Here is a 19,079-nt window from a genome sequence, read left to right as displayed (position 1 = left end):
ATTACTGGCATCACGCGTACCTCTCCTCTTCCTAAACCCAAACTGACCATCCCCTAAGTAATCTTTTGCCCTACCCTCTATCCTTTTTTTATGATCCTGAGAACAACTTTAGTTGCGTGGGATATCAAACTTATCATCCTGTAGTCCTCACATGATGTAGCCTTCACCTTTTTCGGAATAGGAACTAAAACTGATCTTACAAAGTCTTCCGGCCAGATTCCTTCCTCATAATTACTACAAATCAGCCCATATAGCCTCTTCCTCCCACATTTTCCTAAACATTTCAGTAGTTCCGCAGGACTGTTATCCACCCCCACGGCCTTATTTAGGTTCAACTCCTTTAAAGCCCTTCCCGTATCATCGACAAGTATGCCTGGACCTAAGCTATCTTTCTCTACATCATGTTCCTATTCTATATCTAACTTTTTTGGTCTAAGTTCTTTACCATACTGTTATTCTATATATTCCTTCCATTTCTCTTGGATCATTCCTGTGTCAACTATTACCTAAACCACCTTATCTCTAACTGTTAGCATAGATCTTCCTTTCTTAGACCCCGATAAAGATTTAACTTTTCTGTACAGCGCACCAATTTCACCCTTTCTCTGCAAGCTTCCCATATCCTTACACTGAGTCTTGCACCATGCTTCTCTTGCCCTATTTGTTGCCCGCCTCAAATTATTGTTTAACTCTCTGTACTTCATTTTGCCTTTCTCGGTATTTACATTCTTGTATTTTCTCCTGTCATTCATCTTTGTAATCATCTCATCCGATATTCATGGTTTCCTAGTCCTTTTCGCGTTAACAGTTCCAATACGGTCTTTTGCGGCTTTAGATAACCATTTCTTGATACTTTCCCAATTTTCTTCGATAGTACTTAGCGCTTTGCCAGTCTCTATGATTTTCTCTACCGCCTGTTTTTACTCCTTTCCTTTCAATCCATTTAAAGCTTCTAAATTCTATTTTCTGACCCGCCGTCCCTGCCTTATCTATTTGAAGCGGACGCTACATTTCATAAAAACTAAATTGTAACCAGTGTCCGCATCCGCTCACCGGAAGCTGCCCTAATTTATCACACTGTTCCTAAACCTGTGTTTAACCAGAATATAATATATCTGATACTTCTCTGAGGCAACTGGCATTTTCCATATATACCTGCGTCTTTTGTGGTGTCTAAACCAAGAGTTGGTGATGACTAACCCCTGTCTACTGCAGAACTCAACTGCTTTCTCCCCGCGGTCATCCCTCGTGACTAAACCGTAGTCCCCCACCTCATCACCATCTCTTCCTTCGCTTACCGTCGCATTCAAATCCCCCATCACTATCAAATGTTTCCCTGGAGGAACATCCGCGATTATGTTCTGTAATTGAAGGTATATCCTATCGATCTCTTCCTCTGTATGGTTGCTCGGTGGCATTTACACCTGAATAATAACAAAGTTCGTCGTTTCTGCTTTTATATCTACTAGTAATATTCTAACCGTTACCTGTTCTATGTTGACTAGGCTTCTTCCTACCTCTTTATTTTTACTATGACAACCCCTCGTTGGCTCTCGTTCCCGCTTCTGTACATTATTCTATAATTATCACTCCAGGAATCCCCGCTATCCTTCCAGCTCACCTCCAAAGACCTAAAATATCTATATCTCCCCTTTTCATTTCTCACTTAACATTCTCCAGTTTTCCTGTCCTCATCATTGTCCTAACGTTCCATGATCCTATTCTAACTAATTTGGTCTTCTTCCTCTGCGTCTTCAGTCCTGCTGCTGCTGGTCTATATATATATATATATATATATATATATATATATATATATATATATATATATATATATATATATATATATATATACATATATATCAGGGGATCGAGATTATGCGGTGGCTATCGTACTGGCTCCCCACCCAGAGGGCCCGGGTTCAAACCCGGCGGAGTTGAATATTTTTAGTGGTATCTCGATCCCTACTTGAGGTGCTTGTGGAGGGTACTTACGCCGTAAGTTGGATGGGACGTTAAGCTGTGGATCTTTAGGCGCCTTTCGTTAAGAGTAGGCTAATGCCGACTCTGGGTTTCTCTGCACCCTCCATCCTTTCCTGTCCATTCCCTGTGTCGCAATTGACCTCAGCTTTTGGTCGCCCCCCATAAATACTACTATATATATATATATATATATATATATATATATATATATATATATATATATATATATATATATATACACGCACACAAACATATGTAAATGCGTGCGTGAGTAGGCCTAAGCCCCGTTTAGGATTTTATGTTAACCTTTACTACCTAATCCCGATTATATAAGCCTCAATTAGTATTACGGTTATCGCTGATGTTCGATTGGACACCGCTAATTATTTTTTTCCACCTACATATATTATTTTAGTGACAGCATACAATGGTCACTATTTTGAAATGAACCAAATGTCACATAACCCCCGAAGCTACCGCTAGATTTATTTTAATTACAGTCTGAAAGACAACAATAATATTCAACAAAAACGTACCATAGAAATTTACACAAATATGAGTATGTTTAAAAAGGTTATTATAAAGTTTTCTCTCAGTTAGACTAGCGTAGCGAATAAGATAATAACCATGAATCAGTAAATGGACACCACTCCTATCATAATCGCACAGTCGGTCATGCAATAAAACAGTATTTATCAAACAGTATATATCCGGTAACACCGAAGGACCCTCTAAAGCCATGCCAGGGAATAGTTTTTTACAATCTGTGAAGTCCATTAAAGAAAATACACTTATAACACCGGTTGGGAACATTGGTCCTTGTCATAAGAGAAAAAAGATTGTTTGAAAATTACTTTATCACAAAAGACTGATGTTTTAATAAAACTCATCGTGATTCATCAGAAGTTTTGCGTGCAGTTGAATCCATTAAAGTGAAAGTGTTATTGAAGCGATGACGTTCAAAGGTTCCAAGATTTGACTTACAGGGGAGTTCTTTATGCTGGCAAGTTGAAAACTGAAATTTAAATGAACCATCCATTTGGTGATTAAAACTCGTCGTTAATTGTGGCTATTTACAGTTCTTTATACCAAAGAGTTTAATTTTTCATCCAATCAATTTCGGCATTTTGAGAAGAGGCCCATGAAATATAAACATAAAAGTGGTCGTATCTTTAATATTAAGGGTGAATTTTGTTAATATATTTTAATAATTAATGGTTTTAAAGCCACCAATATATATTCTTACTTCCACATTAAAATTTAAATCTATCATAAACCTGGTTGCATAATACTTCAGTGGAAAAAAGATAAAATGTTATCAAAAAAGTCCTAAGTGAAGTATTAATACTCCTCTTCAAAGCAGAATATGATGTAAGGTATATTGCCGCAATTAATTGCTGCTTTCTAATGGCTGTAATTAATTCCTTCCTTCCAATTCCTTTCATTTTTAGCTTGCTTCTCACCAATTTTTAATTTGTAAGATTTCTATTTGTTAGAATTGCATGCAATGAAATATAATAGAAATAGCCGTATTTTCCAAACACATGGGCACCCATTAACCCTTATTCTTATTGCTAAAAACCATTAAATTTCAAGAAATCTACCCAAAGATTTATCGATTCCCATTCGTATGCGATTTTTTAGAAAATTAAGGTTTCCTACTCTACGTAAAAGATTGACTTAATAATTGAAGAATACAATCAAACCTTTGCTAAAATCAAAACTTTGCGAAACTCCTGGAAACTTACTAGCGGCAACATCAGGATGCAAATTTTGAAACATAAGATCGCCTGATACAATACTAGTATGTTAGAAACTACGCGTAAACCTCGTTTCAGCCAATATATTTCCTTTTACTTGTAATAATGAGAAGGCGCAAAGAAAAAGTACTTTGGAGTTAAATTGCCATTCAATATTTTGCTCGTTCATATTATGTGGGGCGTAATTTCTTTATCTCAGAGATGTGTAATACTTTATTTACATTTTCGCCATGTTAACTTTCCATCCAATACATTCAGGTGCCTTTCAAAGCTCCTTTGGCCACTTTTCAGGCACGCATCTTTTTGGTCTCCAAATGAAATAATTCTCTTTTTTAATTTCTCATGGTGATTTCCCACAACTGTATTAATCAGAGAGGCGAAAAAGAAAATATTTATCATAAACAAATATTTTTGTTGATTTTGAGTGATATCCATTTGGGAAATTCTGCTCTCACTCTTTGGAAGTCACAGAGAGAGGAGTTCGACTCCTCTTTTATCCTCTCTGTAGGTTTTATTTGATCAGCACATTTGATTGTGCTGATACTTATTAAGATATGATCCAATTCTGATTTGATTACGATTGAATTGGATGAAACTACCATGGCCAGTAGAATAAGAATAATTTATATGAAATTTATAAAATTTTGAGGTTATTATTAATCATTTCACCATCGAAGCAAATACTAGCGGAAAATGTTAAAATAGTTTTCTTACAATCTTCATCAGACACATTTTAATGAGAACCACACTTCCCCCGGATGATTAAATAGGATTTGTTAAACAGTTCGTACTAATATCTTATAATTTCATCTATTGAAAGCACGGATAAAATGTTTCCACCATTATACTTTTATCGCATAAAAGATTTTAAATAACCTATGCATTATTAAATATGAGGTCTATCCCAAAAATAAGTAGAAAAATCTGGGGAAAAAATGTAATGCAGATTTAAGTAGACATTGTTAAAAATCTTAATAAGAGCACCCTTGTGCATCATCACAGCAATGAGAGTGCCTCCGCCAATAGTGGTGTGTTTCCGGTAAGGAATCAACAGGATTCTTGTTCAGGTACCTCGTCTTTGCCTCTTTAACATAATCCAAAATGCTTCACAAAGGAGTTGTACTTGGATCGCACTCAAAGGCCCATGTCTCGTCACCTACTAAAGAATTCGGGTCACTTTCACCGTAGTCCAAGACGTCCAAAGCCAAGATTCTCACAAAATCAATCTTCCAACAGCACCTTGGGAACCATCTTGGCACACCTTTCTCATTGCTAAAACTTCTGTAAGAGTGCAATACACAGTTGTTTTTGGAATATTGTACGCATCTGCTAACAATATGACTCTAACGCGTCGATCAGAATTGAGAAAATCTCTTACCTTATTTTTCACATTTCACATTTTCCTCGCGCTGTGTCGTTGACGGACGTCCAGGCTGTTCCTTCGCGTCAATGTCTTATCCACCCTCCATTTCTACAAGATATTGTATCCTGTGCAAACAGGAAACCATCACATGGGCATATCTCCATGGGCATCCTTAACCATGGTCATGGCCTCCAAACTCAATTTTCCGAGCGTAATGCACAATTTTATCGCATATAATTGCTCCATTGAAAGTGGCATCATGAATTCTTAACGTCACCGTCAAACAGGGATCCAATCTAGCTGCAATCCGCACGCTTTAATTGCCAAAATTTAACTGACGTGGGTCGCATTGCTTTCCCAAAATCTCTCATTTACTTTCCCCCCAAAAAGCACCCCACATCAGCCATCTGCATTGGTGGTAAAAATAATTTTACATATTTTTTTAGCAGAGTCGATATATCCTCGAGATTCGATTTTTATGAAAATGACACCATATAATAATAACATTCAACATGCTAAATGATTAATGTGGAGTTAATTCTTTTCTAATCCGATGCAGAAGCACTTGAACAGGGATGTCAGTCAGTAAATGACTATGATAAACCATAAGCTGCCTCATTCGAAAGGCCTGCTACTTGGTAAGAATATATCCTATACGACAGATCTGCGTGATATTAATAAAAAATTGAGTGAAATATCATGGGATTGAGTAAACGGAGCAAACCCGATAAACGATGTTCTTTCAACCCTCGGTGAAAATACCATAATAATAACAATATATACCTGTATGTTTTAAATAAATAGAGAGTAAAGAATTAATAAATAGATGATGATGTTTATAATTTTTTATAATAAAAATGCTTACATTTAGGTATTTTAAATTCAAAGTGACTTCATCTTTGATAAAATTACGACATTCCATACTATAGGCACTCCAAAAGGTGGTTCAGTGAGACATGTGACGCTACCAACATTACTTGGGACAATATTCATTCTGAAAATGCAAACATTTTCATGATACACTTTTATATAAGTGCAGGGTTTGCATCATCGATTGCAAATACTATATCTGGTTAGAAGTAAATGCAATTCCAAGTAAGAAGACTTTAAACATGCAAACCATTAACGACATTCCGTTTTCAGATAAAGTCAATAAGGCCTAGTTTTAGTGTATTTTATTACACGCTTATACCTCATTTGCAGCCACAATATTTTATGGCTTTTTTCTTTTACATTTATTTTGCATCCATCACTATTGTACGTTTTTTACTTCAAGGCACATTTTTCCTAAGACCTCTAATATTCGTTTTCTTGGAAACTTTTTGATGATTTCCAGTACCAAATTCTTTGGTATATTCTTCCCTCTCAAAATATGAATCTTTCCTCGCACATTTCTCGGTGTTTCCACTCTCATCCATTCACCCTGCATGTTCAAAACTATCTATTAAGTTTCCTTTTACTTGTAAATTAACAGTGTAACCGATCTAAATTCTCTCATGACAAATTTATCCCTCAACCTTTCTATCCTTTTTGATAGCATATTTTCCTCAGACCCTCCCAGGGACTGCAACCGTGGCTTACTGGAAGGGCTTTTGCGTTCCGATGACCCCTAGAGCTATGTTGACGAAGGTTATGATAATTTCTACTTCTGAATGGTAGGGTCACCCATACCCGATAGGTCGAAGTTTAGGAGCCGGACGAAAGGTAGTCCACGCAGCGTCCGTTCCTCAATGAGGCGGCTACAAAGGTGTCTGGTCCCAGTGGGCGATGGTGTCACGTTAGAAACGCGATTGAGGAAGGCGATTATCATTCTAAAGAATAAAATAATGGACAATATAGAGCAGCAACCTGTCCTTCCAATTATCGGACTAGGAAGGCTTGCACGGTCGTCATGTCACGAAACCCTCGCAAAGGAAAAACGATAACAGCAGGACAGAAGACGCAGAAGAAGAAAACCAAATTAGTTAGACTAGGAAATTTGAATGCCAGGCAAAAAGTGAGGGACAGGAAAATTAGAGAATGTGAAGCCAGAGATGGAAAAAAGAACTATAGATATTTTAGATTTATGCGAGGTGGGATGGAAGGATAGCGGGAATTACTGGAGTGATAATTATAGAATAATTTACGGCGGTGGGGACGAGAGCTGACGATAGGTTGCAATAACTTTGAATAAAGAGGTAGGAAGAAGCAAATTCAACATAAAATAGGCAACGGAAACAATGTTACTTGTAGAGATAAAAGCAGAACCGACGAACTAGGTCATTGTTCAGGTAAACATGCCACCGAACATTCATAAGTAGAAAGAAATCCGATAGAGGGCATGATCGCTTGTGTTGCTTTTAGAAAAAAATTAATAGTTGAAAGGGGATTGGAATACGACGGTAGGCGAAGGAAGAGATGGTTATGACGTGGGAGACTACGGTTTAGGTTCGTGGATTGACCGAGGGGACAAAGCAATTGAGTTCTGCAGATGGCAGGGGTTGGTCATCAACAACACTTGGTATAGAAACCGCAAAAGGCGTAGGTATGCAAGAAAAATGCCAGATAACTCAGAAAGATAATAGTTAGGTTATATAAAGGTTAGACAGAAATTCAGAATCAGCGGGATTAATTTGCACAGCTTTCCAGGAGCGGATGAGGACTCCGACAACAATTTAGTTGTCATGAAGTGTAGCGTCCGTTTCAAAAACATAAGGTGGGTGGCGGATTAGGAAATGAAATGTAAAAAATTAAATGGGTTTACAAATAAGGTGTATCAGCAGGCTATATAGAAAATCATAGATGACGGTAAAGGGCTGAGCACTATCGAAGAAAAATGGGAATATATCAAGAAAGCGATATCGAATGCCGCAAAAGAAACTATTGGAACCGGTTATGGGCAAATTACAAGGAAGCCACGGCTCACGGATGAGATGATTAGAAAGATAGATGAGAGTAGTAAGTAGAAGAATGTAAACACAGAGCTAGGTAAAAGGAAGTACATAGGAAGTGTTAAATAATTAATTGACACGGGCAAAAAATAAAGCAAAAGAAGCATGGAGGAAGACAGTGCGAGGATATGGAAAGCTTCTAGAGGAAGGGTAAACTCATTGCAATATAAATCCAGGTGTAATCACTATCGGGGTGTAAGAAGAGAAGATCCGTGCTAACAGCTAGGTATAAAGTCGGGTAAGGCAATAGTTAAAACATATATGAACCAAGAGAAACAGAAGGAATATATTAAGGAACTTTGGTAAATAAGTTACTAACTTTCTATGTCTAAACAAAAATGTTAGACATAGAAAAAGAACATGACGTAGATGAAGTTAGCTTAGGTCCAGACATACTGGACGATGAGATAGAAAGGGCATTAAGGGCGATGAAACCAAATAAGGCCGTGGGATTAGAAAAAATTCCTACGGAACTACTGAAAGGTGTAGGAAAATGCGAGAGAGTCTATATGGACTGATTCTATATCGATGGTAGGATATAAGAGAAAGGCATCTGGCCGGAAGACTTTGTGAGATTAGTTTAAGTTCCTTTTCCGAAAAAGGTAAAGGCTATATCATGTGAGGACTAGAGAAAAATAATTTTGATATCTTATGCTGCTAAAATGGTTCTCACGATCTTCAACAAAAAGATGGAGGTCAAGGCAAATGATTATTTAGGGGATTATCAGTTTGGTTTTAGGCAGAGGAGAGGTACGCGCGATGCCATTGTAGTAATGAAATCACTAATCGAGAGGAATAAACAATACAATCAGGAAGCATTTCTTGTTTCTTATATTTTGAAAAGGTGATTAATAGAGTTAATTTTGAAAAAAATAAAGAGCATATTGCAGAAAATAGGAATATATTGGAGGGACCGGAGACTAATCCGCCGCCTGTACATGTCTCAGACTATTCAGGTTCGAGCGGCGAACGGAGAGTCCGGATGGGCAATGTTAGGAAAAGATTTGCCATCGTCACCGAGGCTGTTCAACGGAAATGTGGAGAAAATGATTTTAGAGTCATGGAAAGAATTGGAGGTAGCAATGAAAGTTGTACGGGAATTTCTAAAATCACTTTGGTTTGCTGATGATCAAGCTTTAGTTTTTTTAGTCAGCCAAGGGTGATTTCAAGCATTGCTGAGTTAATTGGAAATTCAATTCGAAAGATAAGGGGTGAGAATTAATATACGAGAAATAAAACGATTATGCGAATTTCCAGTAGGAAAAGACTAACCTAAACGTTAAAATAGGAGGGCAAAAACTAGAGCAGGTAGAGCAGTTTCCATGTCTCGAAAGTATTGGATCAACATGGTTTAAATTAGAAGGGACGTAAGGAGAAGAATAGCGCTAGGCAAAGAGGATTTCTCAAGGAGGAGGGAGTTGATGGCAATATTTTAATCCGAGTTTTAAGTTTCTCCTTTTCGCAAACCACAATTCCACGTCAGCCAAGTTTCTTTCTGCGATTCCATGCGTTTCTTATGTACAATGACCGGTAAAAGTGGGACTGCACTCACCGGGAGGGTTTATACTTGCCCGCTTGAGCAGTCAATGAACATTTGTGGGAAACGGAGTAAGGATGTTAGGAAAAGATTCGTTAAAACTTTGATTTTGAGCGTAGTCATGTACAGTGCGGAAACGTGGTCACTGAGGCAGGATGATATACAGGGTTCGTCCGGAAAATAAGTGTACTGATTTTTTCCCGCCGCTCCAGGCGCGCCCAGCACCGCTCTGACGGGCTGCGATTGGAGGGGGGTATGTTGGCAAGCGACGCTGAAAAAGGCAGTCGGCTCTGAGCTGTGGTGTAGTCAGTAGCTCTGTTAACGCGAACCTCCGCGCTCGACCCACGTCACGGAACGCGATGCCAAAGTTTTTGGATCAGCGTTATTCCATCAAATTTGCGGTAAAGCTTGGGAAATCGTCTACCGAAACTGTCGGTATGATTAACCAGGCTTACGGGGAGTCAGCCATGTCCAGAAACATGATCTTTCGGTGGCACAAGATGTTCGTGGAGGGCAGAGAAGAGGTCGACGACGAACCACGGCCTGGACGCCCATCAACGACACTCACCGACGAAAATGTGCGAAAAGTTCGCGATGTACTGAACTCTGATCGTCGTCTTAGTGTTCGGATGATAGCAGAGCAGTGTAATGTGCCAAAAACAATAGTGCACGAGATTATTAGGGAGCCATTACATCTGGCGGCTTCATCACGACAATGCGCCGTCTCACACCGCGCTTGTCGTGTCGGACTTCTTGGCCAAGCACGGCGTGGCAACGCTGCCGCACCCGCCCTACAGCCCGGACTTGGCACCACCGGACTTCTTTCTGTTCCCGAAGATAAAGAGGAGTTTGAAAGGAACGCGATACGGGACTTTGGACGCCGTCAAAGAGGCCGTGACGACGTGTCTTCGAGAGGTTCCCGATGATGCCTTCGCGGGAGCGTTCTAGGAATGGGAACGCCGCTGGAACAAGTGTCTCGACTTACAAGGGTCCTATTTTGAGGAATATTAGCTTAAGATATGTAAAAGTGTAATAAATTTTTTTTCCTGAGCTCAGTACACTTATTTTCCGGACGAACCCTGTAAGTAGATTGCAGACTTTTGAAATGTGGGTGTGTAGACGGATATAGCAGTTGAAATGGACCGAAAGGAAAACAAATGAAGTATTCGGCATGGTGGGCGAGGAGAGGGGTTTGTTGGGAGAAATCCTAAAAAGGCAGGAAAAAACAGTTGAAGAGTGTATTGGTTGGCAGTGGGATGCTGAAGACTATACGAGGGTGGTCCTATTAGTGCCCGGCCTGATCTAAAGATGGCGGTAGTTGTTTGAAAAATAGCACTGTAATAGAAATTACACAATCTATTAAGTATATGTTTAAAGTTTTAAAACGCCACATTGTTTAGTATTTGTTTGGCAGCCATCAATAGGACCGTTTTCAGTGACTTTGTGAAACTGGAGAAAATTGGTCATTGCCATGTGATACCATACTTTTACTTGAAAAGACCCAGCCCAACCACTATAAAAGCTGAACTGGATTCTACTCTATGTGAGTCTGCTCCTTCGTTCACAGCAGTAAAACATTGGGTAGCAGGGTTTAAACGAAGCCGTAAGAGCTGTCAAGACGAGCAACGTATTGGTCGACCAAATGTCGTGATGGCTCCATAAGCGGTGAAGAAAATCCACAAAGTGATAGTAGATGATCGTCGACTGAAAGTGCGCGAGCTAGCAGACATAGTAGGCATTTCAAAAAGTGCGCTACCTTGCATATTAACTGATAAATTTGGGCAGGAGAAAGCTGTGTGCAAGTTGGGTGCCGCGCTTGCTCACACTGGAGCAAAACCAGTGTCATAAAGATGTTTTAATCGAGTCTTTAGCAAAGTTTCACAGGAACAAAGCAGAGTTTTCGCGTCCTTTTCATAACCATGGATGCAACATGGGTCCATTGCTTCACACCCGAGACATAAGAACAATGAAAACAATGGATTCAAAAAGGATAGAACCGGCTCCAAAATATGCGAAGACCGTATCATTTGCAGGCAAGGTTTTTGGGATGCGCAAGGGGTAATTTTCATTAATATCTTTAAAAAGGAAAAACTATCACCGGCGAGTATTATGCAAACCTATTGCTACGTTTGAGCGAATAAATCTACTATGGGCGTCGGCATGAAGAAAGTGTTATTTCATCAAGACAATGCACCAGCTCATAAATCCGTTATTGCAATGGCCAAAATTCATGAATTTAAGTTTGAATTGTTACCTCATGTACCCCATCGGATTATTTTCTGAACGTAAAATTGAAAAAATGGCTCGGTGATTAAAGATTTTCCAACCTTGAAGAAGTGATGCCGGCCGTTAATGGCTATTTTGGGGAGCAAGACAGTTGTTATTATAAAAAGGGTATCAAACTTATTGAACATCGGAAAAGTGCTTACCGCTGAAAGGAGATTATATTGAAAAATAAATATATTTTTTCCAAATTTTTGCGTTTTCTTTGTTGGGCCAAGTACTTCTGGGATTACCGTTGTACTAGAGGGTAGAATTTTATAGGAACGAGGAAATGGCAGGAACAGGAAATGGATGTTGGACGGGTTGAAGGGAGGAAGGACGTACACGGAGATGAAGTATTCGATGCAGAGTAGGTTTCTGGATTTTTTTGATAGGAGCCGAAAAATATTTATTTGGTACTTGTTTCCATTCAAAACCTACCTTAACCGGTAGATTACTTAATAATAACTTTCCTGGGATCCCGTGCGCATATCGTTTTGACGGATTATATAATTTTTTAACTTTTCTACATAGTTTCTTCACATTGAAATATGTCTTGTAAAAAGTATGCGGTTTTAATTTTTTTGCCCTCTATAGCAAAAAATATCATTGAACTACATTAAAGACTGCTACCTACCTTTTGGCATTCGCACCATATTCAATTCGTACGAGGACTGTTCAAAACGTTCCCGAACTTTTTGAAGAGCGCCCCTCCAGGTTGTTATTTTTTAATTTGCTTGAAAGCGTTGGTTCCACGTAAAGTTTCCAAATAACCGCCATTGACAAATTTGTTGATATCTTGTTTTTTTGATTAATTGCGGCCGTTTATGTGAAGGGGTGTTCGTGGAGTGCGACGAAAAGTCGGATCCGCGGAAATAAGTTCAGCGTTGCTTTGTAATATCCCGCATGAAACTCTCCAAGTCATTCATGGAACTTTGGAGTTGATTACCAAAGTGAAGATGATATGAAACATATCGTGTGTAATAAGTGGTTAACCCGGTTCTAAAAGGGGGGCAGTAAGTTGAAGACGACAGGCGTTCCGGGAAAACCATAAACGTTGACTAATGACCCCTACATCGAAAAAGTGAATTATCTCGTTCGTGCAAATCGATTTTTATTGTCAGGGAACTTGCGGAAGAGCGTGACATCTTGATTGGTTCGTACAATGAAATCCTGACTGGAAATTTAGGATGCATCGAGTTGCCGCCGAAATCGTGTCTCGCCTGATAACAGCAGATCAGAAACAGCATCGAGGTCAAGTCTGCCAGGAACTGTTAGATCGAAATTTAGCAAGTTGTAGAGGGTGAAGCCTTCTTGTCCAGGATGATAACAGGAGACAAGTTATGGATTAACGGATATGACATGGAAACAGAAGTGGTATTATCACTATGGATCGGTGAAACATCCCCAGCTTCAAAACAGCGAGACAAGGTCGCTCGAAAGTAAAGATGTTTACTGTTTTTATCGATGGAAAAGGTGTTGTGCATCACAAAATCTACTTAATGGCCAATCAGTAAACGCGGAGTACTACCTAGGCGTTGTGAAATACCTAACAGAGAGAACCAGACGAAAAAAATCGAAATTTGGAGGAGCGATGAGTTGATTTTTCTCCACGAAAATGCGCCGTCTCATTCGTCTCTCAGAATTCATGAGGTTTTAGCCAAAAACAAGATAGCTGTGCTTCCCCACCTACCCACTAGACCTGGCCCCATCTGACTTCCTCTTCCCAAATTAAAAACCCCGCTCAAAGGAAAAGGATTTGCCTCCATTCCAGAGATAGGGAAAAAATTGGCGAAGGAGGTTATGTGCATTTCGGAAGAAACGTTCAAGGACTGTATTAAATTGGAAACATCGTTAGGGTAATTGTATACGTTTGGGAGAAGTTTACTTTGAAGAGGATTTTAGACAATAATTTGTCATTGAAATATATTTTTGGTGATAAATAAAGTTCAGGAACTTGTTGAACAGACCTCGTCCATCCCATCTTTCTCACCCAGAAGTAGTGCAAAGACAGCGTATAGAAGGACGTATGTTTTAAAATCCCTAAGATTTGCCTTTTCGTCCTCCTCTCATTCAACAAAAGTCCCCAATCATATATGGCCCTGACATTTTGAACATTTTTGAACCCAATTTTGCAATCTACTTGAGTTTAATCCATTCAATCCAACCATATATTGTCATTCAATTGCCATGATATGAATTTAAATTGCTTTAAAGCACGCATTAGCTAGAAAGTCACTTGAAAATCACCAAAAACCTTCCGTTTCATTCTTTACAATATGCACGCTTGTTTTTTGCCTTTTGTTATCCATGATATAGAGGGATATTTGTGCAGTCAAATTTCACTGCGCGCAGTCAATATCTCATTATTCATGATTTAATGCGGAAGGGTTTGGGGTTTATTTCAATCACGTGGCTACGATTATTTAGAAGGAAGAACAATGAGAGTAAGGTAAACAAAATATCTAACTAGCCATTGCAAAGAATCCTTAGACTACTCGAAGCTCGGAATCAGATGATATTGAGCTCTATTTCCAACAAATCTACATACTAGAAAATACTAAACTACTTACTATGTGTATTTAAGGGTTGAAGTTTGCATATTTTGTTCTCATAACGGCTGACGAGCTAGTTTTGGAATAACATAAAGAAGCATCCAATGTAATATGTATAACTGGAGACAAATTTGATTGATGAATCCTATTTAGTCTTTCATGATTATGGCACTAAATATTTTTGCAGTATTAGAAAGAAAATGTAAATCGGAGCGATGCGCAAAAGAGAAAGCATAAAAACGATGAACCATGACGAAGGTCTGAGGACTAGATCATTCAATAATGAAATCCTTCACACTTCGTATTTTCACTTAGTTCCTTATCCTAAGAGTCAGGATGAAGAGATTATTACTGATGTATTAATATTATGCGATTGCATTTATCTGGGTAAAATGGTGAAACCTGTCTCGTGACATAATTTTTATGTAAATGCGACTAAGGACCGTGCATTAACCCTCGACGCCTTCTTTTTGTTTCAGCCGTGGGCCTTCCTCCACTCCTGGCCGGGCAGGGCCCCTTGTTCCTCGTCGAACCTCCTCCCCGCCTCGAGTTCTCAAACAGCTCCGGGGGCCGGCTGGACTGCTCGGCGCAAGGCAGCCCCTCGCCGGCCCTGCGCTGGATTTTGTCGGACGGAGCCCCAGCACTCCCGGTTGCCGGCCTCCGCCTCAGCCTTCGAAACGGAAGCCTGGCGTTCCCACCTTTTGCCGCCGCCTCCTTCCGACCTGACGTCCACGCAGCCACGTACCGCTGCGTGGCCGCCAACGCCCTGGGACGTGCGCTCAGCCGGGAGGTGAAACTGAGAGCCGGTGAGTGATCACAGGAGCTAACTAGAGAAAGTGGTCCGTGCGTCTTCCATCCACCCGTGGCTAGAAATGATGCGGCGACGTGATTCACGATGTGCTGGAGGTACCTAGCTAAAAGGGAGTTCGAGCACCGCGCTGTCGTAAGCGATTATCTGCGTATTGTTCACCGTTTTCCGCTCAATCGTTATCAAAAATCAAACTCAGTAATATTAACAGCTTCCACGGCTATCCTTTTGGGCTCGCCATTTTCAAGACAATTTTGGTTTTTGGTAAGGAAAAGGAACATACTTTCCATTACTTTTCGATTGTTTTAATGAAACCCATCTCGTATATATTTCTTTTTGACTGTCAAACACAAAATATGCTTGATTTTTAGATCTTTAAAATCATATCTAGCTCTGAATTTATAGTTTGCTCTTCTCCCAAATGCTTATTATTTGTATCGGCTCTTGTTGTTTTCTCTGAACGAGAATGCTAACGTAACATACGACTATGTTACTCATATAATGCCGGTGCATCCCATGCACATTACTTGATGATCACCCAGTCCACATATATTTACCATGCTTTCTTAAATAATATTCTTAATTAACTCAAATTTCCCTGCATTTAGGCAACATTAAAAATAGTGTGGAAATTAATGTTTTATATACTGCCATTGCATTTACTTTAGTTATGAATTTATTCTTTATATGCATTCATTTTTTCTATGCAACAATTTTTTACATACTCCTCTAGCTATGAACTGCCTATATGCTATAATTCGCGGGCCTCATCTGCCATCATCCGTAAAACTTCAGCCGAGGCATGAAACCGTCTTCTATACAGATATTTACTTATGCGTTTCCAATGATTTTATATTTGCCGTTACCATTGTCCGTAATGAGCAGTAATCTTCCATTTGGGACGATATTTCTCCATTATATCCTCTCTGTTTTCTACCTTAGAATACGGTTCTCTGCAAATATTGTTTGACCTTGGTTAATATAGGGAAGAATACATTCATTTCAAATCCGATAACAACCCCTGCAAAATCTACACATCCGTCTGAAGCAATTCAATGGTAATATAGAATAGCCAAGTTGACATTTGCGTCCGTGTTAAACATAACATTTAATTTCAAACTATTCCTTCGAAGCCAAATTAATTCTTAAACGGTCAGTCTCAAAAGTAGTAGGACTGAGCCGATTACGAAAATGTATCGCCAGAATACATACATTCACTCAAATTCTTTGAAGTAGCAACCTTATGCGCCTACAAACGACACCAGAGGGTTTTCTACACCTCGTACGCTTTCTGGAAGACGGCGACCGGAATGTTGCTAAGATCATTCGTCACGGCCTGTTGTAACGCTTCTACCGAGCCGTAGTGACGTCCTTTCAGCAAGGATTTGAGCCGGGGGAAGAGAAAGAAGTCTGGTGGGGCATTGTCTAAAAGGTTTGCATCCTCATTCACACGGTGGAGAAGATCTTGGCAGATTCGCGAGCGAGTTTCCTTTTGTTCATCTGAGAGCACTCGCGGCACCAACTTCGGACACACTCTTCTCATGCCAAGTTCACCAAAAATCATGCGAGCACATAATCTGCGATCTATTTTCAAGAAAGCCTTCACTATTGCAAGAACTATGCCGCTTTGTAAGGTCGAAAGTCGTCCTGAACGTTCAGCGTCATAAACATCTTCTCTACCCTTCCGAAACAACTCTTGCCACTTAAAAACACCCTATCAACCCATGACGTTATCACCATAAGCTGCCTTGAGCATGTCAAGAGTCTTTTCCATGGTTATTTCCAGTTTAACGCAAAGTTTGATGTCGTAGCGCTATTCCAATAAACCGTACATGACGGAGCATAACTAGGTCACATAACTAGTTATAGAGGCTTCGCAAACGAGCGACCGGTATACCACAAAACTTGGGAGACAACTGCCACCAGCCTCCAACCGATTCTGAAACCCCTACCTACGAACCCAGCCAAAGAAACGGTCGCCCGTCCGTTGATCAGGGAAAAATAAGTCCTAATGCATTTTGGACAGACCTTGATTTAAGCTCGAGAGAATTTTGGGCATATCAAGCGAATATTTTGTAGTTTAGATACATTAGGTTCAAGCATCCTCGACAGCGAGATAGAAGAACATTAGAGAAAACTCAAACCAAATAGAGAGGACTCTCAGTGTTTTCTTTTAGCTAACAGGCCTGTTGTATATACGTGAGTTTAAATTATGTTGGATGCCTGGCTCCATAAAAGGATGGTTTATATTTAAGCATCTAATGCTGTCAAATTTCGATTTAGGGAATGATTTATCGTTGCATAGAAAACGGTCTTTTATAAGTTTAAAGATTTTCCATACAATGTCATGGTCCCAGCATTTTTACGTATTCGACAGCAAAAGACAATTTTATGTGTTTTTTTGTTGAATTTTGGATAGATAATCGGGAATTACTTAGATAAGATTATCTGATAAGCCTTTAAGCTTATAACAGAATCTATATTTCAAAGTTATCATTTTAAAGAAATTTTCAAGATCAGAATATTCTAGGGTATAGTTTTATTCATTAGTATGTCTTTGAAACTTAAACTTGTCCACCAATTTAATCACTCATTTTTGTACGTCGGCACGTGCTCATATTGTAAATGTAATTTAGGTTCGATGCAATGATTCAATGACTGGGTATTTTTGTATTTAGAGTATTATGATTTTTTATTGTTGCCAAAAAAATAGATTTCAAGGAGTCTGGGCAACATTAATTTGGCGACCATAAAAGATCTTTTCTGTTAAAGGCACGCACGTACTACTGCCCTTGCACTGTTACTGTAGAGACGTTAGTGAACTTAGAGCTTTATTTCGAGAAAACATGAAAATTATGAGTTATAAAAACATATCTTTACCAAATCCCCAAAACGAATATACTATGGCGACCTAAAAGTGAAGTGACCTAAAAGTGAAGTGACCTAAAAGTAAAGTGACTAATGTACTGCTTTGCACACACAGGGTCCAGGTTCGAATCTTGGAGGTGACAGTACTTTTTCAGTGGCATCTTGATTGCTACTTGAGGTGCTTTGTGGAGAGCCCTGTAAGTGGATACGCCGTCCGTCGGTTGGAGCGTTACGCTGTGGACACAAGGGGTCCTTTCGTTAGGTGTACGCTAATGCCGACGCCGGGTTTCTATCCACTCTTCATCCATTCCCATATATCCCTAAATGGCCCGAACAGTCTCAGCTTTCGACCACCTCCTATAAAAGCTACTGGTAGAACTGAGATTTAACGAACAATGATTAAAAGTTCATATTCAAAACATCCAGCCATTTAACAACATTCGTAAATGGGAAAGGATTTGATCTGGTGGAAGCATATTGCAAATGCAGGTCACAATTCTAACACTAAATTATTAATAATAGTGTATGAACATAGATTCTCATTTTTAAATGAACCAGGTCGAATATATCACCGGTATGACTTTGCCTGCAATATTGGAGACAGGTCAGAAAACACGAGTATACTCTGGGTTTCTGACATTTGTAATAATTCATCTCTTTCCTTTCAATTTTTTTTCAAAACCATAAATACGAAGATTTTGTTTTTTATATTCAAAGTTAATGATGACCTAAGCTTTGCGATTCAATAAAAAATGTTCTATCGATGTACACGATTGATCGAAAATGTCTTTTAATGTATTTCATTTATAATTCAAGAGATTAATAACAGAATCGTAAAAAAATAACGGCATCTTTTTTCTGCTAATGCGCAAATTTTTATCTGGTGAGCTAACTTATTTGTCCAATGAGAATCACCTAGAATTTTGTTTATTAACTTATTTATGTACTCATATTTATGAATTTATACTCTTATTACGAGGTGAACTCTACTTTCACCAACCAGACAAACAAGTAAG

General features: G+C 39.1%; 1 protein-coding gene across 1 annotated transcript in view; it reads left to right on the top strand.

The window, feature by feature from the left end:
* LOC139685698 (cell adhesion molecule Dscam2-like) overlaps positions 1-19,079 on the top strand; it is a 523,226-nt gene that overhangs the window by 180,248 nt on the left and 323,899 nt on the right. The window contains exon 3 of the mRNA XM_071582700.1: positions 14,867-15,193. Coding sequence (XP_071438801.1) covers positions 14,867-15,193 — 327 coding nt within the window. The remainder of the gene's footprint in view (positions 1-14,866; positions 15,194-19,079) is intronic.

This window comes from Hetaerina americana, unplaced genomic scaffold (assembly GCF_022747635.1).
Source record: "Hetaerina americana unplaced genomic scaffold, ioHetAmer1.1.p SCAF_12, whole genome shotgun sequence".
In the NCBI taxonomy this organism is placed as follows: Eukaryota; Metazoa; Arthropoda; class Insecta; order Odonata; family Calopterygidae; genus Hetaerina; species Hetaerina americana.
The sequence above is the reverse complement of the archived record's forward strand: the minus strand, read 5'-3'. Positions and strand labels throughout refer to the sequence as shown.